The 22762-nt window shown below is 41.0% G+C and overlaps 2 protein-coding genes across 5 annotated transcripts; both read right to left on the minus strand.

The window, feature by feature from the left end:
• hsd17b8 (hydroxysteroid (17-beta) dehydrogenase 8) lies at window positions 1-4949 on the minus strand. 2 transcript variants are annotated; one of them, XM_034600982.1, is made up of 9 exons: window positions 4899-4949; window positions 2236-2438; window positions 1992-2108; window positions 1735-1830; window positions 1484-1569; window positions 1329-1413; window positions 1030-1072; window positions 386-460; window positions 1-209 (listed from the first exon to the last, which is right to left on the minus strand). In XM_034600982.1, exons 1-9 carry the CDS (start codon window positions 4942-4944, stop codon window positions 190-192), a joined length of 771 nt encoding a protein of 256 aa, XP_034456873.1. In that variant the 5' UTR covers window positions 4945-4949; the 3' UTR covers window positions 1-189. The 2 variants fall into 2 exon arrangements, with proteins under 2 accessions (XP_034456873.1, XP_034456872.1); XM_034600981.1 differs by lacking the exon at window positions 4899-4949 and adding an exon at window positions 3176-3284 and having other exon boundaries at window positions 12-209.
• Window positions 4950-9047: 4098 nt separating this feature from the next.
• Window positions 9048-18757, minus strand: brd2a (bromodomain containing 2a). Of its 3 annotated transcripts, none has more exons than XM_034600836.1 (12): window positions 16818-18757; window positions 13601-13907; window positions 13089-13226; window positions 12592-12742; window positions 12170-12369; window positions 11548-12084; window positions 11129-11257; window positions 10810-11001; window positions 10452-10720; window positions 9889-10208; window positions 9595-9723; window positions 9048-9333 (listed from the first exon to the last, which is right to left on the minus strand). In XM_034600836.1, the coding sequence occupies exons 1-12, from the start codon at window positions 16841-16843 to the stop codon at window positions 9209-9211; spliced, it is 2523 nt and encodes an 840-aa protein (XP_034456727.1). In that variant the 5' UTR covers window positions 16844-18757; the 3' UTR covers window positions 9048-9208. The 3 variants fall into 3 exon arrangements, with proteins under 3 accessions (XP_034456727.1, XP_034456728.1, XP_034456725.1); XM_034600837.1 differs by having other exon boundaries at window positions 9048-9336; window positions 18213-18756; XM_034600834.1 differs by having other exon boundaries at window positions 9048-9336; window positions 16818-18756.
• Window positions 18758-22762: the final 4005 nt, after the last annotated feature.

A 22762-nucleotide genomic window follows, 5' to 3' on the forward strand; every position in this document is an offset into this window, starting at 1 on the left:
TTCCTCTACACAAACATCAGGTATTTATTAACACAAAAACAATCTTTACACTTTAGTGCATGATTTATAAAACACAGTCAACGGTGATCAAAGAGCCACAAACAGCAGAATCTCTTCCCTTTAATAATTAAATGAACTACGAAGGAACTCGCCTCCCATTGGTCTTCAGCAGCGTGACGGCCGTTTGATTCAGCCAATGAAAAGTCCACCTGACACAGAGACAGACATGAGTTGAGTTTTATCACATAACTTTTAACACGTGTTGAACATTATTTGCATATTTCAGCGTTTGTCGCTTGAATAAAAAGTCGACATATGTGTAACTTCTACTCAAGAGAAATCCAAAGTACACGTGTGTTTTTACAGGAGCAGCTCTGACAGTCACCTGTGACTTCGATGCTCGCGCCCGTGATGTAACGGGAGTCGTCGGAGGCTAGAAAGGCACAAACATCAGCGACCTCTGGAGGCAGGAGAGCAAAGACGAGTGAGGATGGAAACGGAGCAATTCAGATAAACAGGGACAATCCACAAGTGGAGGAAGATGAGGAGCATCATGGAGTGAAGAGGGAGGAATTTATAACCTTCCACTTACACTTCAAGTGTTTAAGTGTTTTGTGTCCACTAAGAAAATATTTGAGCTGGTTCATCTTTTTAAAAATCCTGGTATTAAAGTTTGAAGTTTTATAGAACTTAGAACCGTAAATATCTTGTACGATGTATATTGACCAATGAAATCTAATCAATTAATAAAGTCAGAGTGACAACTGACAAAATGTGAAGGAATTCCCTAAAGGCAGAGTTGAGACGAGATGTTTTCTGACCTTGAACCTTTTACTACTAAAATCTAATCAGTTGATCTGTGAGTCGAACATTTGTGTAAATTTGACACACACATAAATACAAGCCGGGACCGAAACTCATAATAAAACATACTCAAGATAAGACACGTGTTAAAAGTGTTGTTCTATGGAAACTTTAAACATCTTAACAAAGAGATGAAACGTATCAACGATGCAGAACTTCACCGACCTGCAGGTTCGCCCATTCTTCCCATGGGCACCAGAGATTTCATCTGAAACACAGGATGTCACTTTGTGGATTCAGTCGAGAATCAAGAGTTTATATGAATCATCGTTTAGAACAACGTCCACATGACGCATTTGTTGCAGAATTTAAAGCGACAGTTGCGTCTCGTGGAGGTTTGAGCTCAGTGACATTCTATCAAATGTCATTAACAGTTAAACCTTATTATGATTGTATGTTTAACTGTTACACACTGAGTTTTCTCTGGTAGATGAAGTATTTCTGAACCTGTGAGTATCGTGTACCTTGGTAATAACCTTCTCCGGAACCTTATCCGTCATCGGCGTTGATATGAACCCCGGCAGCACACAGTTACACCGAATCCCAAACCTGCAGACATGAGAGGCAGATGGAAATGACCCAGTCTGCTGTGTGTGTGGACGTGTTGTTGTCTTCTCACCTGCTCAGCTCTTTGGCTGCAGTTCTGGTTAAACCTTCCACTCCGGATTTAGAGGCGGCATAATTTGCCTGTCCAATGTTTCCCACCTAAAAAGGAAAATACAAAACACAACAAACTTCATCTTTTGACAGTTGGAAAAATGTCCATGACCACAGTTTATATTTCTGCTTTTCTGCACAAAAGCCTTTAAGTTTCAGATGATTACTGAAAATGTGAGAAGGTGAGGATGAGCCCTCAGGCTGGAGTCTCACCTTTCCCACGATGCTGCCGACAGTAACCAAGGATCCTTTGGTTGCTCCACAGGCCACCAGAGCCTGAGCGACGGCCTGTGTGACCAAGAACGAACCCTGAGAGACGTGAAAGCAAAGTTTGCTTCAACCTGTTCTGTCAGAAAACAGCTTTAAATCATTTTCTCTAAATTCTCTGACTTTACAGAATCAAACACTTTTGTTATCGAGCCTGTTCTCGTCCTCGATGGAGGGACTTCAGAGCAGCCACAGATACGCACCTTCAGGTTGACCTGGATGACTTTGTCGAACTGCTCCTCCGTCATGTTGAGCAGGAAGTCGTCCTGGGTGATGCCGGCTGCGTTCACACACACCGAGGGAGGCTGGAAGAAACGAGTCTGCAGAGCAAGAGCAGGACAAAAAGAAAGAAGGAAAACAAGTGGGATTTCATAGACACAGTTTAACACTCACTCACACTCACACACACACACACACACACACACACACACACACACACACACACACCTGTATACTTGTGATCAGCTTCGTTACGCTCTCTTTCGACGAGACGTCCACCACAGCCGCCATGTGACCCTGCCCTCTGAGGCCTCTCTGCAGGCTGCCCAGCGTCTCATTGGCCGTCTCCTCACTGATGTCAGCGACCACCACGGAGGCGCCCTCAGAGGCCAAGCGCTGGCACACCGCGCGTCCGATCCCGCTGCCTCCGCCTGGGGGAGAGGAGAACAGAACGTTCTTTAACATGATGAGATTTGAGGCGTTTTATCAACATTTTCCTTGATTTCTCAGAGAATATTTCTACATCATGTTTATGAGAATGATCTGCTGTCTTTGACTTTTCATTTTGTAATTGAATCATTTTCTGTCTTTTGTATTAAATCACAATGTACGACTTTGCTTTTTGTCTTTAAAGTTTGGTTTTCTTGTTTTTAATTTGTCCTCATTGTAACGGTACCGTTTTGAAAAGTGATATATATAAAAAGGAGAATTATTATTATAATCATCATCATACATTATTATTATTTCAGCCATTTTTACACAAAACGACAAACCAAATAAAACCACAATACAAACATCTGATTATTGATTAAATTAATAATTAATCGAAGTTTAAGTTTAATTCTGCTGTTTTTACTTCACTTAACTTCCAGTTTTTCAGCCTTGATTCGTGTCGTTAAGTTTAAAACTGATCTTATATAAAATATAAGGATAATGAATCAGGAAGGTTTAACTTCCGGAAACCAAAAGTTCACAAACTAAAACTAAACAAACTGCAGCAAAGTTCCACAACAAATCCTCAGGTGTCATTTAAACTCGGTTGAACTGGTGAAGTTGATGTAAATAAAAAGATTGAAAACACATCATTCAAACAGAAACAGGACATCGACACGTGTTCTCTGTATATTCGTCTAAAAACATTAGAAAGTGTGTTAAAGTATAAATGTACCGGTGACCAGAGTCAGCCTCGACACGAGTCTCACAGCGGCCGCCATGATGGAGTCCTGTCGTGTTGTTGTAGTTTCCGGTTTGTCCACTTGAGGGCACCAAAACACCGAGTGTTTGATTTCATTTCCGGTTCCGCTAACGAATCACGAGTCTTTCAATGTTTATAAATATGAAGCTGTTGGATCTAAACTGTGGAAATGAACCGTCACGAATCATCTCCAGTTTACTGAGCCTCCGTTTACCGAGAATCACTCTGCGTCATCTCACGTCTGTCTATTGTTCATTTTTTATTTTGAAATCACTTATCGGAAGTATGTTCTTGCAGTATATCTAACTTGACACCAGTCGTGCAGTTCCTCACTGTCGCCGCTAGAGGGCAGAAATACCCACCGTCACATTTACACTCATGTCTGAACAGTTCAGTTGTAGTGACGCACTGTGACCACCAGAGGGCGATTATTGATCAAGTTAAAATAACAGACTACAACTACTTCCGGTATGCACTTTCAAACATAAAACTATTGTCCGTCTGAATAGCGCAAACCAGCTATAAACGAATTACTTTAAAGGGACAAAAAATACTTCACCCAAGTTAAAAATACCCATGTATACTTTTTAAAGGTTTAAAGGTTTATAAACCAGTACATTTTAACGAGTCTGATCACAACAGATTAAAGGTTCATAATAAGATAAAATAAGATAATCCTTATTAGTCCCACAATGGGGAAATTTACAGTTTTACAGCAGCAAGAGTCAAAAAAACATCAGCAAGTAATAAGTAACATGCAATACTTAAGTGTAAGGAATATAAAAATATATATAGAAATATAAAAACATGTGAATGTAATTAAACTATTATAAACAGTGTAAATAAAGAAGAAATATATGCAGTGTGAGGATATTTACAGTGAATGAATTGCACATGAACCGTTTATATTGCACAGACAGATGAATATAGCAAAGTGAATATTGCACAGCTGAGACTTAAAAATGTTAAAGTGCAGTCCATGATGGTGGTGAATGTAGTTTTAATAATAATTTGCTAAAACAGAGTTTTTTATAATTTCTTTATTATTTGTCGAGAAATTTATCATCAGGATAATGTTTAGCTTTCTATCAAACTCACAGTAAAGATTATTCTCAATACAGGTTTTGTTCTGTTCACTGCTCTTTTACTGTGATTAACACACAATTAAAAACGTTTTATTTGTGGTGTTATTTCTAAAAAGTATTTTAATTTTACTTTCAGTGTATAAAACATTTTGAAGAGTAATATTTATGTTATATTTCTGATTTCTTCATTGTCATTAAGCTTCTGTTTTCTTATTGTCTTTCATTGGATGGCTATTAGTTTAAATTAAATAAAGGTTTTTTATTAAAAGTTACAAGGATCAGAAATCTGCGGCTTTTACTTCACTTAACTTTCAGTTTTTCAGCCTCGATTCGTGTCGTTAAGTTTAAAACTGATCTTATATAAAATATAAGGATAATGAATCAGGAAGGTTTAACTTCCGGAAACCAAAAGTTCACAAACTAAAACTAAACAAACTGCAGCAAAGTTCCACAACAAAACCTCAGGTGTCATTTAAACTCGGTTGAACTGGTGAAGTTGATGTAAATAAAAAGATTGAAAACACATCATTCAAACAGAAACAGGACATCGACACGTGTTCTATGTATATTCGTCTAAAAACATTAGAAAGTGTGTTAAAGTATAAATGTACCGGTGACCAGAGTCAGCCTCGACACGAGTCTCACAGCGGCCGCCATGATGGAGTCCTGTCGTGTTGTTGTAGTTTCCGGTTTGTCCACTTGAGGGCACCAAAACACCGAGTGTTTGATTTCATTTCCGGTTCCGCTAACGAATCACGAGTCTTTCAATGTTTATAGATATGAAGCTGTTGGATCTAAACTGTGGAAATGAACCGTCACGAATCATCTCCAGTTTACTGAGGCTCCGTTTACCGAGAATCACTCTGCGTCATCTCACGTCTGTCTATGTTCATTTTTTATTTTGAAATCACTTATCGGAAGTATGTTCTTGCAGTATATCTAACTTGACACCAGTCGTGCAGTTCCTCACTGTCGCCGCTAGAGGGCAGAAATACCCACCGTCACATTTACACTCATGTCTGAACAGTTCAGTTGTAGTGACGCACTGTGACCACCAGAGGGCGATTTTTAATCAAGTTAAAACAACAGAATACAACTACTTCCGGTAAGCACTTTCAAAAATAAAACTAGTGTCTGAACAGTTCAGTTGTAGTGACGCACTGTGACCACCAGAGGGCGATTATTGATCAAGTTAAAATAACAGACTACAACTACTTCCGGTATGCACTTTCAAAAATAAAACTATAGTCCGTCTGAATAGCGCCAACCAGCTATAAACAAATTACTTTAAAGGGACAAAAAATACTTCACCCAAGTTAAAAATACCCATGTATACATTTTAAAGGTTTAAAGGTTTATAAACCAGTACATTTTAACGAGTCTGATCACAACAGATTAAAGGTTCATAATAAGATAAAATAAGATAATCCTTATTAGTCCCACAATGGGGAAATTTACAGTTTTACAGCAGCAAGAGTCAAAAAAACATCAGCAAGTAATAAGTAACATGCAATACTTAAGTGTAAGGAATATTAAATATATATAGAAACATATGAATGTAACTATTATACACAGTGTAAATAAAGAAGAAATATATGCAGTGTGAGGATATTTACAGTGAATGAATTGCACATGAACCGTTTATATTGCACAGACAGATGAATATAGCAAAGTGAATATTGCACAGCTGAGACTTAAACATGTCAAAGTGCAGTCCATGATGGTGGTGAATGTAGTTTTAATAATAATTTGCTAAAACGAATTTTTTAATAATTTATTTATTATTTTTAGAGTAATTTATCATCAGGATAATGTTTAGCTTTTTATAAAACTCACAGTAAAGATTATTCTCAATACAGGTTTTGTTCTGTTCACTGCTCTTTTACTGTGATTAACACACAAATTAAAAACGTTTTATTTGTGGTGTTATTTCTGAAAAGTATTTTACTTTCGGTGTATAAAACATTTTGAAGAGTAATATTTATGTTATATTTCTGATTTCTTCATTGTCATTAAGCTTCTGTTTTCTTTTTGTCTTTCATTGGATGGCTATTAGTTTAAATTAAATAAAGGTTTTTTTATTAAAAGTTACAAGGATCAGAAATCTGCGGCTTTTACTTCACTTAACTTTCAGTTTTTCAGCCTTGATTCGTCTCGTTAAGTTAAAACTGATCTCATTTAAAATATAAGGATAATGAATCAAGACGGTTTAACTTCCTGAAACCAAAAGCCAAAACACAGAGTGTTTGATTTTATTTCCGCTTCCTTTAACGAGTCACGTGTCTTTCAATGTTTATAAATATGAAGCTGTTGGATCTAAACTGTGGAAATTAACCGTCACGAATCATCTCCAGTTTACTGACGCTCCGTTTATCGAGAATCACTCAGTCATCTCACGTCTGTCTATCGTTCATGTTTTATTTTGAAATCATTTATCGGAAGTATTTTCTTGCAGTATATCTAACTTGACACCAGTCGTGCAGTTCCTCACTGTCGCCGCTAGATGGCAGAAATACCCACCGTCACATTTACACTCATGTCTGAACAGTTTAGTTGTAGTGACGCAGTGTGTCCACAAGAGGGCAGCGTATTAATTCAATCAAATTATTTTGAAGTATTTATGTTATATTTCTTCATCGTCATTAAGCTTCTGTTTTCTTTTTGTCTTTCATTGGATGGATATAAGTATATAACATTTAAATTAAATAATATAATAATAAAATTGACAAAGTAAAACTACAGATTAAAAATTCTGTCAAAACTATAAATGTTGACACTAAACAAGCAGCATAGACAAGTATCATGGCCCTGACACAGACTCCTCATTTGTAACAGAAATATTATTATCAGTGCTGAGCAATAAAAATATTTTTCTTCGATGCGTTCAAACTCAAACTTCCCTTTTACAAACTTGAATAAAATGTCTCCACAGTCGGTGAAAAGACAAACGTCTCAGTTTATTTCTGTACAGATGTTCAGATGAAATGACAGAGACACAAAGCTTTCTGACAAACTGCAAAATAATGAGACTGACAACTGGAGTATTTTAGTCTCAGAAGAGAAACCAAAGAAAAAACTCTGAACTAAGTTTCTGAAGAGGAAAGAAAAACATGCTTAAAGATTTGAGACTGTAAAATATTTACACTTCTACAATCCCCACAGTTAAACTGACTTATTTCATATTTCAGACTTTAACTTAAAGCTTTTGATTACTTTCAGAATTATGAAAAAGAAAAAACGAATCTGTTCAAATTTCTCCTAAAATAAATAATCAAACACAATCGTCCAAACTCAATCCAGACATTTTTAAAAGAACAAAAAAAAACCCCACCTAACCTAAATCACTTTTTAGTATTTCCACCAAAACCAACAGTGCATCTTTATTACTCACAACATGACAACTTTTTTTTTATCTACTGGATCCAAGAATTAATAAAACACACTTTCATGTTTCCACCAGCAACTTTACTTTCTTTATGTTGTTTATCATCTGCAGAAGAAAGGAATCTCACCATCTTGGTAAAAACATCTTTTACTGTGATTTCAAATCACACAAATCAGTAAAGCGACTCTTTAATAAAAACTCCGCTCATTCAGGAGCTGCCGTTGATCTTTGAGTTGTTTGAAGACAAAGCACTTTTACTTTAGCGACACCGCGGTGTTGAGAACAGGTGGCTCATGAAAAATCAAGCCAGAACCACAACGCTTCAACTAATGATTAAAATATCAAAAAACATAAAGTAAAAGCTTTTTCCTCACAACTTGCTGGAACTGAAGTCTGGGCAAAATCAAACAGCAGAAGAAATCAGAAGAACCAGGATGTTATTTAGGAACGGGTGAGTGGACAAGACACGTCCTCACCATTTATTAGCAGATTGGTCACAGAGAGAGAAAAAGCAACACGTTTACAGAGAAATTGAAAAAGGGGATGAAAAAAAAAACAGCCAACATGAGAACAGAAATATTAACGTACAAACTGATGCGTTATGTCACATTTCTGTACAGTGGCCAACCCTTTAAACGAGTACATGAGTACACTAGGATGCAGTAAAGTAGTACATAAGTATGCAGGTGTTTGTCAGCTCCTCTGTATTGCATGCATTCTGTTTTCTAATGAACCAAGGTGCTTCTGCGTGCAGACCGATTTTCAACGCCTGCGTCAAAACTACGAGGGATTTCACAAGGCTGCACTTGTGGTGCCGGGTCACACACTCACGCATGTGCATGCAAACACATACATGACTCATTCTCTCTCTCTCACACACGCGCACACACACACGCGCACACACACACACAAACACACACACACACACACACACCCCCCCTCTTTGTTAACCCCCCAAAAAACTAAACAAACCACAACTCCGCCCCACGCCAGTACATCTTTCCCAGAATGAGGGAATAAATTAGCTCATTAAAATGCTTCTTTATAAAAGAAAAATAGATTTTTATATAACTGTACATCTCATCTATACAGCATTAGGACAGGGAGCTCGGTAAGAAGGGAAATTATCTCCAGAAATAAGACAGATTCTGGCTCTAGCACCTTTATCCCTCCAAAGCATCCGCCGCTCTTCTCCTTTGTTTGCAGGAGATTTCTCACTCTGCACAACGAGGCCAGTTCTCCAGAGAGCGGCAGGACGTTTCTAAGAGTCTCCTACGATCCATCCATTCATCAACCCTCAAAGTTTGCTGTCCAGGTCTGGATGAATGAGCCGAGCGCAGTGAGAGCCCCGCCCCTCTCCGTCTAGGTTGGACACTCGTTGAGGAGTTGGACCAGTTCTGTCTCGTGCCGGTTTCGTCCGAACCGCCCTGCGGCTCCATCATCGGTGGATCTACTACAGCTCAGTCCACTCGGTTTGTAAGCGAGACAATAAGGGTCCTTCACGTGACCCCTTTGACGTGGAAAACCTGCCGCTTCTCAGCCGGAGTCGGATTCGCTTGTGTCTGAGGATGAGGAGGAAGAGGATGATGAAGAGGAGTCCGAGGAGGAGCTGCTGGCGCTGAGACGTGACGGCTGGGTGTTGGTATCTGTCGCAGGTTTCTCTGCTGAGGAAAGAAACACACAAACGGTCAAGAACATGTGATGAACACTCGAGAGTCTACTGTGATTTCAAATGAAAATAATCATCAGATAAAGATTTGTTAAGACAACTTAAACATTTAATCTTTTAATATCAACACATTGAAAACACGCTGCACTTAGACACATGTAGAGGCCTGATATCTATGAGTGTGTGTAACTTAGTGCAGTTTGACTGTTGGGCCTTGGTGGAGGTTTGCGTTCTAATGAGCTGCATCACTCACGTTTGCTCTTGGGAGGCTTCTTTCCAGAGTTGAGCTGCCCGCTGACGTCCATCAACCTTCTCTCCAGCTCCTGCTGCTTCTCCAGAGCGAGCTCTTCCCGGGACTTGCCAGCCATGTTCTGTTTACTTGCTACATGCAAATAGAAATGTATAGTATCAATAAGATGAGGGCACATTGTCAAAGATGTACAGCTCCAACGCCAAGGCTTAAAATGTGTGTTACATTTTCAAAGAATCTAAACATTATAATCAAAAAGGGGAAACGACATATGATCTCGGCGCTTGTCCTACTCACCATATGGCTTTCGAGGTTTCTTCCTCAGACACGTCATGACATATCTCTCCAGCTCTCGCAGCGTTGAGGGCTTCAGCGTCTCAAAGTCGATCTCAATCTCCTCGGGGTTGGTGTCTCTGAGTGAGGGCTCACGGGACTGGATGATGTAAACCACGCGGCCCAGCTTCTCGCCAGGCAGCTTGTTGATGTCCAGGCTGAGCTGACGCTTCTCATCATACGACATGGGCGCCGTCTCCTCCTCTTCGTCAGAGTCAAAGTGACTCACTATGGGATCATGGACCGGCTGAGGCAAGTTAAACATCATGCTGCTCTTCTTGGCTCTAGTGGACGTCAGGAGAGGTGGAGAAAGAGGGAGAGACAGTTATAAGACGAGATTACAAAAATGCCAATATAACATTAAATAATATACTTTTAAATAAGTGCAAATTTTGAACAGGGATGACATTTTCAATCTTGATTCAGTCTTTCCTCAAGAACAAAGCTCTTGAGGAAACTTGATCCAGAGTGCAGCTTGTAAGATTTGCTTTCAGTTCCAACATTGTCCACTAGGTGTCAGTACTCACTTGCTCTTGTTGTTTTTCTTGCTCGGGGCCTTCTTGATCGGTATAACAGGACAGGCCACAGCGCTTTTGCTCTTCGTTTTTGGGGTTTTGGTAATTTTGGGTGTTTTTGGAGGCCTGATCGGCGGCAGCTCTTCCTCCTCTATCCTCCGATGCTTCTCCTTTTCTACCGTCTTCTTCTTTTTCTTCTTGTCTTTCTTGTCTTTCTTTTTCTTAGGTTTGACGATGGGGCCCTGGGAGAGTGCAGTGAGCTGCTCGTGCACGGCTTTCAGCTGAAGAGAGACAGACAGATTAATAATAAGGGTCTTGCCAAATTAAAACGTTCCGGTTTTCCTGCTCTAGTATAGAGTCAAGTACAAACCTGCTCTTGCAGTTCCGCCAGACGGTTTGCCCTCTCCTCCTCAGAGTCAGAGCTGGGGCTGCTCTCGCTCTCCTCACTTTCACTGCTGGGCTCACTCTCAGATGAGGAAGAGGAGGAGGAGGAGGAGGATGAGGAGCTGGGTGGTGCTGGAGGCTCGTCTGGCATCTTTGCAAAGCAGAACTCAAAGACATCCTAAAATGAAGAAAAACAGTAGGTTGGTGGACCAGTTTACAAGCAGGAACATGGAGGATTTGAGGCAATGAACTTGTGCAAAATATGTAACAATTAAAAATGGTATCAGTGAAATCTGCAGACTAACCTGGAGTTTCCTGGCCATGGCCACCACATCATGATCAGGGGGGTTGTACTTGTAGCAGTTAGAGAACATCAGTCTAACGTCTGCAGAGAACTGCTGCGCATCACGATAATCTCTGCCGTCCATCTTTAGCTAACGACAAGAAGAAAAATTGATGAGTCTACTTCTGAATTTCAGAAATATTAGGCAAAGGCATTGTCCTGCTGACTGATTTGAATTACATGGCATATTAAGATTATTTGCTTTTACCCGTGTTTTCAATATTTAAAATTATTTTATGCAAAGTGTGGCCTGTGGTTTTCAAAGCTCTGCAGACGCCACATGATGGCGATGTAACAGCATTGTATTGTTTAGATTCTTCATCTGCTACTGTGAACTGCAGGACTGGAAAACAGAGGTGTGTGTTTTTCGAACACAAGTACCTTGATGGTGCTGAGGTCCATGGGCTGTTTGATGATATCGTGGTAGTCGTGGAGACCGAGTGATGAGGCATCGACGGGCTTATAGAACGGCCAGGCGTACGCTGCATGCTTCTTTGACAGCAGCTCCTTCAAGACCCCGCTGCAGTAGCGTAGCTGAGGGCTCAGCTTGCTGCGGCGCACCGGTGGCGGCAGTATGGAATCTGGTAAATCCTTCTTGGGTGGCTTGATGGGTCGGCCGCTTACTCCTCTCCTGCTGTTCGCTGATGCTTTGGAACCCATCATCACTGTTCCACGGCCCATACCCATGGCCATACTCATCCCCAATCCCATTCCCATCCCCATTCCCGGGCTGATGCCGAGGCCTTGGTTCATCCCCAGGCTGGAGTTATGGTCCACCTCAAGAGAAGTCAGGGTGAGTGGCGAGTTGTGCCCATCGCCCATCCCAAGGCTGATGCCGCTGACACCCATTGTGCTCATGATTGGCATGGCCACAGTGGTTGGGGTGGTTGTGTCTGCTTTCCTCTTCACACCTTTTTTCTGTAGTTGAAAAAAGGACAGGTTAGATGTTGAGTCCATAGTTTAGAGTCCAGAGTCTACCGAGGATCAAACAGTCAGCTGTTACCTTAGCAGTGGGCTGTGTGGGAGGCAGACTTGTAATGTTGGGGATACTTTGTTCAGTTGGAAGCACAGAGGGCAAGCTCTTGCTCACAAGTGTTTGTGGGGGGGTGGAGAGAATGGAGTCTGGTGTTTCTGGGGTGGGAGGAGAGTACGCTGACTGGGAGACAGCTGGGACCTGATGAGCTGTTGTCACTCCTCCAGAGACTGGGAGAAAAGGGGGAGACTCAATCCATCAAATTGTATTTGGATAACCCAGATTCACAATGTTTCAGAGATCTTAACAAGGTGAGACATTCTCTGTTCCTTACCCTCAACAAGAGTGAGCAAAAACTACCAAAAATATTAACATTAACTCAAATATTAAGTAACCTGAATTGTGCTCATACATCTGTTTTAGCCTTTTTCTTTCTTGCAGTCAGGACTCACCTGGATTTCCTCTGCCCTTTTTGCCAGGTTTGATTGGTTTGCTCCGTAGAGGCGCTGAGGGAAGCTCCAACTCATCCTGGGGCATCTGAGCAACTTTCTGTAGGAATGCCTTCTCCAGGGACTGGGCCATCAGCACTATGTCATCTGTAGGCTGCAGAGGAGGACGTTTACAACACCAGAAACTTTTAACAGCAAGATTCCTCAGTACTTTTTGTACATTTTAACAAACTTCTCATTTTCAACTATCTTTCATTTGCTTGAGATGATTCAAAGAAATTGATATTTGATTTTACTTGTTTAACAAAACTGGTTTGTGGATAAAGAAAACTGCATTTTTGCAAGTTGTTTAAGACAACAAGCAGCAGTTGGCATCAGACATTATGTTACCAGGTTTTCTCTCTCTCTCTCTCTCCCTCTCTCTCTCTCTCTCTCCTTCTCCTCTCTCTCTCTCTCTCTCTCGCTCTCTCTCTCTCTCTCTCTCTCACACACACACTTACCTTGTTATAAATGTAGCAGTTGGTAAACATGGTGTTGAAGTCCTGCATGCACTCACTGGCACTGCGGTAGAAATTATTTTCCAATCTCCTTTTAATGCTTCCCATGTCCATGGGAGTTTTGATTATCTTGTGATAGTCCTGGAGGAAGACACACACTTTCAGGTCATGAAAACAGGGAAGACAACATCTTAAGATTACATCTTAACCCTGGTTCTATACAGATTTAAAAACAGTTCTATTAGCCTGTAGTGATGGAACTGGTGTTGATATCCTTCCAGTCACAGTAATTTTGATGATAAAATAGAAGCAATTGATAATGTCCCCCAACAGTGATGGTAAAATTGGCTGGGAGGGAGAGGTCTTCAGAGGATGTTTTAACAGCGCCACAAGATAAACCTGTTGTCAGTCTGAAATAGCTTCTGTCTAAGTCCCTCTCTGACCCCCGGCAGTGAGACACCACATTTGACATTGAGCTTGTTGTTAATGTCAGATTTATCAACGTTCACACTCACAGGCAGGCTGAGCTTGACTGCGTCTACAGGTTCGTGGAAGGGCCAGGCAAAGTGGTGCCTCCACAAGGACTTGAGCAGGACTTTCTGCAGGAACTGAAGTTGGTTTGTCATCTTTCCCTCCCGGTTGGGGTCTTTCACCAGCGGTTGAGGGGGTCCCGATTGGGTCATCTGATTGATGGGGGGCATCCCCGGACTCTCAAAGCCCTCGTAGAGCAGTGAAGGTTTTCGGATGCGTTTTCCTGCTGTGCCAGAACCCTGGTCCATCTGTGTGACTCCCATTATGCCAACATCAAGCCCGATGTGGGAGCTGTGGGGAGGATAGTTGAAAAACCAATGAGCTGTTTATCCAAGTTGCCAAACCTCACCCAAGAAAATCTCATTGTCGACTTATCAACCCAAATACAACTCCGTCCATTTCTTAGTTATGAAATGAGCCCAGTGTATTAAATGAAACCAGGTGCATCGATAGCATTTACAGCAACTTAAGACGGAGATGGAATTAAACCAGTGGAATTTGCAAACATAACTTTTAAAGATGTTTCATGTTAACAAAAAAGCATGAAAACTATCTTTATGGATCTTTTCTATTTATTCCAACTTCTGTCTGGATGATGCTACTGTCTGAATGTACTTTAAAGTAATTGTTTAATTATGTATAAAACATATTTAATTTGTAAAGTGGTATCTGTGTACACCAAAAGGGTTATTTCCCAGTATTAATGGATTCACAATATCAGGCCCATAAATAAATATAGTATCTTATTGTGTCATCTTAGTAATGTAGTGTCCCCTTGTTGACATCCACTCTTATTTATCCTACAGCACCACCCACTTGCATAATGTATGATGCAAATCCCCTTCACAAGGTGCACATTCTTTACATTACTCAGCATACATCCGCCTGACTTGGAAAGTACTCCTGCCATATCAGCACTCACAGCCCTGGGAGAACAGGCATGACCACCACTTCCTCCGCTTTGTCTATCTCACCGATTACACAGGCAGAAACTCCACCCTCATTTCCCTGTAGAAAAAAAACACACCGGTCTCCCAAAGGATCATGGGTGGAGCTTCAGCTGCCATGTTACAGTAATGACTGGACTATTCAGGACTAGACTTCTCCACCCTAAACTTGGAGACGCTGAACACGCTGAGAAACTTGTTTCCTACCAGCCACTCTGCCTTGCTACCAATATCTTCTGACACTTCTCACTATTTACTTCTTCTGCACCTTGCAGAGCTGGAAAGTTAATTCTGCACAGGTATTGTAAGCAAGCCTAATCTCTACAGAAGGCTCAAAAACCTGGGATGTGGTTATGCTGGCTTTGATCAGCAGAGGGAGTTCAGTTCAGTGACGGCTGATTTACCATTTCACGACTTCTAAGAACTCCCAGCATCTCTACAAGTCTACCCGACCACCCACGGTCTACATTCTTAGGAGATGTTGACACTTCAATACCAAGGGTATTGTATTTGTGAAGAAATAATGTTGACCTGACTTACCGTTCTGTTAAGATCACCTTAGTGTTACTGTGTTGGTGCCTCCACGTGTATGTTACATGTCCACAGGTGCAAACAACACAACTCCCTCTCCTCCGCCAACACAAGAGCAAGCCACCAGGTTGAAAAGGTATTGAGTCATACCAAGACTGGTGATATGCACGTGAATGTTGAATTTATTTTGCATGTCAATGAAATCACAGAAGAATCAATGTCCCTGCTGGAAAAACAACAGAACCCATTTTGAGGTCAATGAAATTTAATCATCAAACTGTGAAGTGTCAACATCTCCGGTGACTTACTGACTTTTGACTGCACAAGATGTGTTCCAGGGGCAAACAGGCATATTTATTGTCATCTTCCGGAATAAATACACACCGAGACTACTTCCAATCTGTTTACACTGTATAGTGAGTGACCTTGAAGGAACTGATGCAAATATTGGAGTATTGCAACGTTTGCATCATACTGTGATCACATGGGGGGACATGTCTACCACCTGTACCCCTGATAAACCATTTGACAAACAACAATTGTTAACTTAGCTGCCCTTGACTATATTTAGGAACAGTTGACATGTATATAGACAAGACTGTAAGCATAAACTGCAAAACTGTACATATTTGAATTATGTATTATTAATGGCAAGGTAAGCCGTTTTGAATGATACAACTTTTGGAAACACATTTGACAGTTAGTGTACTTTATTATTAAAAAGGGGGGGAAAGTATGTACATAACATTAACATGCCTAAACAAAAACAAGTGTTTGTCTTAAACTGTAAAGTGAAAATAATACTATACATATGATTGGGAAGAAGAAGATGATTAATGATTGCTCAGGTTAAAATTTACAAAAACTGGTATTCGGTGGAGTTGTTTAATGTTATTGGAAAAAATCTTTACGACAATTACAGCTACTGCTAAAGCTTGTGACTTCGAGGGCTGTAACCAGGCAACCGACTGTAACACCCAACACCCCCGATAACCAGACCTCAAACTGGAGCAACAACATCGGACCTACTGCTCATTCAGATCTTAATAAACCATATATAAATAATACAGTGATGAACTGGTAAGGCTAGTGGCGTTAACCCGGTTCTAACACGCAGTGTCGTTTCACCGGTACACAACACTCACCGTCACATGGCTACAATAACAACAGGCGGAACAAGCAGAAACACCGGCGTGACCTCGCTCCTCTGCCCGCTACACCAATAATCGTACATACGATACCATGGTCCAGTAATCAGCACATGCTAACGCTACATGCTACACTTATATTGTTGTGTCGGGCAGTTTGCATCAGATCAGTGACACACGGACACTTTAACAACAACTCACACCGCCTTCGAGTCGCAGAGAGCGGTGGAGCCGCTGCCGCACACAGGAGCGCTTGGGGTCTGCAAAGCTAATGCTAGCAGCGCTAGCAGCAACTACCAGGCAGCGGGAGAGAGCGGCCAGCGGCAGAGGCGAAAGATGGCGCCTCGACAGAGCGATCAACCGCTCGATACAACCCACGGACACAATTATAGTTCCTCCGCACGAATTCTAATCGCTTTAACGAGCTTCCTCCTGCGGCACATTCAGCGTCCGTCTCTCTTCCACTCGCAATCGGGCAAACCGGCTGCCAGCTGCGGTTCTCAGAGAATAATCACGAGAAAGGAGTAAATATTCCCCCTGGTGGGAAGCTGAGAGTCAGTTTTACCGGTAGATACCTGTCAAGCAGCGGGTTAACGGCCATATCCGTCCGGATGGATCCGGATTGTTTAGACTGAAACCAGGACCCGTCTCTGCTCGTCGGTTCGCTCCGCTCCCCGCCACTGCGAACACCTCCCGGTTTGCTTCGTTGAAATGGCGACGCTGCGACTACACCCGTTCTTATATAGACTCATCGGTCACCCCATTGGACACACCGCACCGACATGTTCACGCCCTCCGCCTTCTTATTGGCTGCTCCCGGTGCCCATCAAAGTTACCACGCCCCTGGACGCTGGAGTTACACTGACAGCTTTTCGGGCCAACCTATTCGCAAGTTTCACCTGTCAGTCAAGAGAACGGCGCAATGCTATTGGCTCAGCGTGTCCTGCCCGACAGAAACACGGCCTGTGATTAGCTCCGCTTTGGGTCCTGTACAAAATGGAAGTCGCCCTCCTCCTCCTCGCACTACATTACGTCAACGTGTGCAAAGCGACGACGACGATTGGGCGATACTGGTCTAACGCGGGCTTCCAGCGCGAATACTAACAAGCTGATTGGTTCTTCCGCCGGGTCACGCGTATCCCTGAAGATCCGAGAGCCTCTCCCCACTCACCAGAACGTCCGCAACATCGCCGCCATGTTTGAGTGTTCCAACCGAATTATAAGAAATAACTCGAGTAAAACATTATGATAAACATTAACACATGTGGACGAGTCGCATTCTCTGCTGCTGCAAACAGAAGAAAACACACGAGGCTTCGAACACACGTTATACAAGAATAAAGCTAACAAATCCAACTGGATCCACAATGACGACGCAGTAAACTGCTTCCACACAAAGGCCCCAGTAGCACGCGCACAAGACCCAAAACCAGCTGAATGACGAAGCACTTTGCTCAACTGACCTCACAACACATTTTAACCAACTTCAAATTCCTTTGGTCCAAACAACTTGTCAATTAAAACACAAAGATCTCAATTTGACCACAAGAATATTAATCTAGGCCGAGTTTGGAAATACAAGTACTATACCTGGCCTTTAAGGCTTTACACGAATTGTTGAATCCACAACTACGAAAACCACAGAAAGACCGAATCTATAAAGATCATCTGTAGAAAGTCACAAAAACAACCAGATAAGAGTTAGAGAAGCACATGCGCCCATCCCCCACAGCAAGGTTACAGACACCCCACAATGTCACTCAAATAAACCACGGAGGTTAAACTGGGTCCTCGCAGGATTAAATACAAGATTACTTCACACGAGTTAATTCCGTAAAAACGTTTTTTAAAAGTTTAAACATCCTAAGAAAAAAAGTAATTTTTTTAAGTATGGTAGTAAAAAAACAAAAGGAACTTGGGATTCAAATAAATACAAGAGTCGAGAGGTAAATTCCAAAACAAAGCGAAACCTTTCTTCAAATAATCTTCTCGTCTTCCAGCTGGATTCTCTTTAACCAACACATTTCCCTCCAACATGTCCGCCGCCTTCTTCCCCCTCTGCTGCTGGTGGGGGAGGGGAGTCATGTGACGCAGCAGCGCACTCTTCGTCAAACCTGAACACGTGGCACTGCGCAAAAAATATAAATATAACTTCCGTGTTTCATCCTTTCAAATAAAAACGTCTCCTCCGGTAGATCCGCGCCCTCGCGGGCCGATGCGCGCCGGGATTCGAGCTCACTTTGGGGACAAAGTTGCAAGAAAATCCGAACAAAGCTAGAACCGTCCGCTTCCTTTCGTGCGCTCCGATTGGTCAGAGGCGGTCACATGACGAGGAGGATTCCAGGGTCGTTGACTGAGTTGTTCCCTGGTTTTCCTCCATCGTGACGTTAATCCTGCACCGAAGGGAAGAATCCTCCGCGACGTTTGCGTCTCAAACGCGTCGCGAATATCAACTTTGTCCAGAAGACGATTCCTCCGGATCCCAGGGTCTTGTTTTCCATCGAGACCCGTGCGCCTGCGCAGAGGCAGCGAGGAAGCCCTGAGTCAAAGTGGAGGAGGCTGATCCTACAGCGCTTCACGTTTAGGTTGTATTCTCCCAGCGTCCCCCTGAATCACAATACCTTGGAATATCGAATCATCATTTGCTTAAATTAATTGTGAATTTGCTGCCACATCTTTGTAGTGTTTGCTAACCACGTGTTTCCAATGGGTTGGGATGTTTTGGTGGTTGATGTGTGGATTTCTACAGGAAGGGGCCCTTACATAAGCAACATGGAAATATATGATAATACAGAAATATGGGGAAATTATGGTAATGACAGATTTAATCATAGCCTTATTATTAATTCCTTATTGGTTATTACTACATTCAGCTCTGTCCATCTCCTGCTGGGAAGATATTTTCTCTGCAACACAAAAAAATACAAAAGACAAGTTTGTCTCATCTGCTAAGTCAGTGTTTGATTAAATCACATCATATGCAGTGATATAAAACATTGATAATAAATAAAACAAACAAACACAGTGAAATCACAATGTAACATATTCAAATGAATTATTTAATTGACAAAAGCCCCAAACCAAAATTTCGACTGGTAAAAGCAACATCATTTGTACCCAAACTCCGGCACAAGGACAAATAAAACGACTTTTGATCTATGAGTTCGTATTTCATCAATTACTTGATTTTTTCAATCTTACTGTCTTGACTTGTGACGTGTGAGGAATGTGAGCTGCTCCTCCAGACGCAGAATGGTTTCTATATTTCACCTGTCGCTCACTGGAGTCACCTGCTGATCTCATTGTTTAATGGCTGAATGATGAATAATGAGTTTGCACCACGGCTTTTACTAAAACCTGCAAATAACTGACACCAGAACTCGGTTACTCAAATGCAAAAAGTAGGATTATGAGTAAAGTTAAAGTGGGGCCAGCCTAAAGTTCCATGTCACGACACAGTGGCTGAAAACAGAATTACAATTTCAATATTGATTTACTGCTAATATATGCTAACCACATATTATTAATTTCGGATGTTTGGGTTGTTGAGGTGTGGATTCCTATTGGACAGGATCCACAAATAAACAACATAGAAAATAGAAGATAATAATAAGGAAATATGGGAAATGTAAAGAAATCATTCAAAATATATTAATTTAATCCTAATTGAATATGATTCAATTTATATAGTTTAATATATACAATCTATTTTCCAGATGACAATGAGATATTATGATTTATCTATTTATGTATTGTTATTGTTTTGTGGGGAACCAGGATCTGACCTGAACATGCAGGAAAAACCATGTAGGCAGGAGAACAGGAAGGAGGGAGGGGTCGGCAGATCACGTCAGAATCAGCCTCCTCTGACTCATCATCAGTGCTCTCTCTCTCTCACACACACACACACACACACACACACACACACACACACACACACACACACACACACACACACACATTCTCATTGACATAATGCATTCTCAAGCTCCTTACCCCAACCAGAGGCATCACAAATAATGCCCTTATCTAATTATAACCATGTCTCCAAAACCTCTAAACCCTCAAAAGTCAATTTTTAAGTAGTGATGACCAACCAAAATGGATAAAAGTATATATCCACACAGCCATAAACATATACATACATATTTACACACACACTCCCCCTCTAATGACTTCTTGGCTACGTCAGCTCAGAAATGGTTGCCAAGGAAGCTCTTTCCTTCACGACGCCTCTGTACTGAGTCACAGGCTGCAGTTGAGTTTTACAGTAAAAACTGGTTCAGCACAGAAAAACAGCTACACTATGAACACTGCTTTAATGCTGTTGAGCCTGGCGTCATAAATAAACTGTAAGGTAATAACTCTGAGTGTTAGTTCTTTCACTTTCCTCCCTATAGCTGGCAAACCTTCCTTAGCAACAACAGCCCCTTGGGCAACTGGTGCAGGCTGCAGTTTTCAGAAACAGAGGAACACTGTATGAAAGTTTCCTGTGCTGCAGTGCTGTCGTCTCTTGAACGCCACATTCTCTCTGAAAAGTTGTCAATTGCAAGCATAAGTTGTTCAGTAGAGATGTGTTGGATTCAGTCACATTATTTGTCACTAGCTTATTTGCTAGCCATGAGTTATTTCTATTTGCATCCCAATGTGTTATGGTTTGCTTTTCAAAGCCTGTATTCAAAAACACACCTCTACCTTTTCCGGTTGACCTGTGATGATGCTGCAAATGTCGTTTTCTGCCAAGAAAATACACATTTCCAAATAAAAATTACCTCTTTTACTTAAATGGTTTTCATTTACAGCAGCTCTGTGCATTTGTGTGGCTTCTACAGCATCATGAGTGCACTTGTGGCATGAATGGCCCAACCAAACAAATAGTTGCATGTTTTATTATTGCCTATATCATTTCAAAATAAAAGGGCACGATAGAGGACACACCTCCAGGGTCCATAGTCCCCTTATGAAAACACAACATTTAAATTGACATGATTTATTTGGATATGCAGCTAATTTCACACACTCATAAATATCAGTCTCTAAATGTGTTTTTTTTTTATCAAGGTCCATGAATTGAACTCATTGCCACATCTCATAACCCTGGATCAGCCCCCTGATGCAGATCCGCACAAAAATGTAACGGGTTCTTCTTTGACTCAGACCACATCCTTACTCTGTCCAAATCCAGGACAACAGCAAAATTATGTAGTCATGCAAAATGAGTTGTAAATGTGTGAACCTGAGCGGGGACACTTCATTATACTCTCAGAGAAGGGAGAAGGCACAGAGGTGAATTACTTCCTCTGAATAGAGACTGACATTCTCTGGAGTTAGAAAGGAAGAGAGAATTAACCCTCCAAAATAAAAGTGTTACCAATGCTGCTTTTAAATCAGCTCTCAAGACTCACTTTTACCAAATGGCTTTTACCTGACTTTTTTTTAAAGCCACTATAGGCTACTTCATTTTCTTTTATAATTTTCCTGCTGTTAACCTTAAATAATGTTGGCTTAAATCATTTACTGTCTTTGATTGTAAATGTTATTATTTTGCCTGTTTCCTTTGATGGTTTGTTGTCTTGTTTTTGTTTGTTCTCATTGTGAAGTACTTTGTAACAGCTGTTTTGAAAAGTGCTGTACAATGTTTACTATTATTATTATTATTAGTAGTAGTAGTAGTAGTAGTAATAGTAGTAGTAGTAGTATTGTTATTATTAATGCTGTGAGGTAGGGCCTGATGCTGGAAATACAGGAGATACAAATAAAATCAGCAAAGATGATGACTGATCTGAAATTAGATTACCATGCTAATCCAGTAAAACTAATCTCTTTGGCATATGTCTCTGACTCTCTTAATACTTACTTTATTTTGCACACAATGTCTGAAATCAATCGCGACCTTTATGCCAGCAAAACCACAAACACGTATGCAAATATATTTTTGTATGCGCAATTAAGTTCCAATATGCGTTTATGAGAATAATTTATATAAAAGCAATTGAATATTGTATCACTGTACTATTGTTGAAGAAGTAAACATGTGTAACTTTTTCTTAATCAGGATGAATGTCTTTAACACTAAATATGAGCCACGTCACAGCTGTTGATCAGGATTTAACAGACTTCACAGGAATCATCATTTCTTTTAATGAAGGAGGATCTTGTGTGGGGGGGATTAGTCCTAATTTGAGGAAAGAGCATCTAACCAGAAGGTATAGATTAAGATTAGAAGTTACAGTGAATTCAACAAGAAAAACAACTAATCCTCATGTTCAGCAGCAGGTTGAGTGAAATCTGACAGTCAGTCTGTTACTGTTTAAATCAATGTGCCATCTACTGGACACTGGAGGTCACTGCATTTCAGGTTATAGAAATGCACTGTATAATGCTATGTCGCCATCTAGTGGCCACCGAGTTAAAATGGACGACAAACCAAATTAGATTTTTTAGTAAATTACACAAACAATTTGTTTCCATTTACCTGTAAAAATATCACGAGTAGTTACAAAATGTCACCTGCAGTTAA

The sequence above is a fragment of the Hippoglossus hippoglossus genome, chromosome 11, assembly GCF_009819705.1.
Source record: "Hippoglossus hippoglossus isolate fHipHip1 chromosome 11, fHipHip1.pri, whole genome shotgun sequence".
Lineage (NCBI taxonomy): Eukaryota > Metazoa > Chordata > Actinopteri > Pleuronectiformes > Pleuronectidae > Hippoglossus > Hippoglossus hippoglossus.

Excerpts from the sequence above, each read along its gene's own strand:
- hsd17b8 (XM_034600982.1), bottom strand. The coding sequence starts at position 4,944 with ATGGCGGCCGCTGTGAGACTCGTGTCGAGGCTGACTCTGGTCACCG. Across the intron at positions 2,109-2,235 it reads AGCTGATCACAAGTATACAG|ACTCGTTTCTTCCAGCCTCC; the intron begins GTGTGTGTGTGT and ends CTTGCTCTGCAG. Across the intron at positions 1,831-1,991 it reads TCATCCAGGTCAACCTGAAG|GGTTCGTTCTTGGTCACACA; the intron begins GTGCGTATCTGT and ends CACGTCTCTCAG.
- brd2a (XM_034600834.1), bottom strand. The coding sequence starts at position 16,843 with ATGGCCGTTAACCCGCTGCTTGACAG. Across the intron at positions 12,085-12,169 it reads CCACACAGCCCACTGCTAAG|AAAAAAGGTGTGAAGAGGAA; the intron begins GTAACAGCTGAC and ends TTTCAACTACAG. Across the intron at positions 10,721-10,809 it reads TGGCGGAACTGCAAGAGCAG|CTGAAAGCCGTGCACGAGCA; the intron begins GTTTGTACTTGA and ends GTCTCTCTTCAG.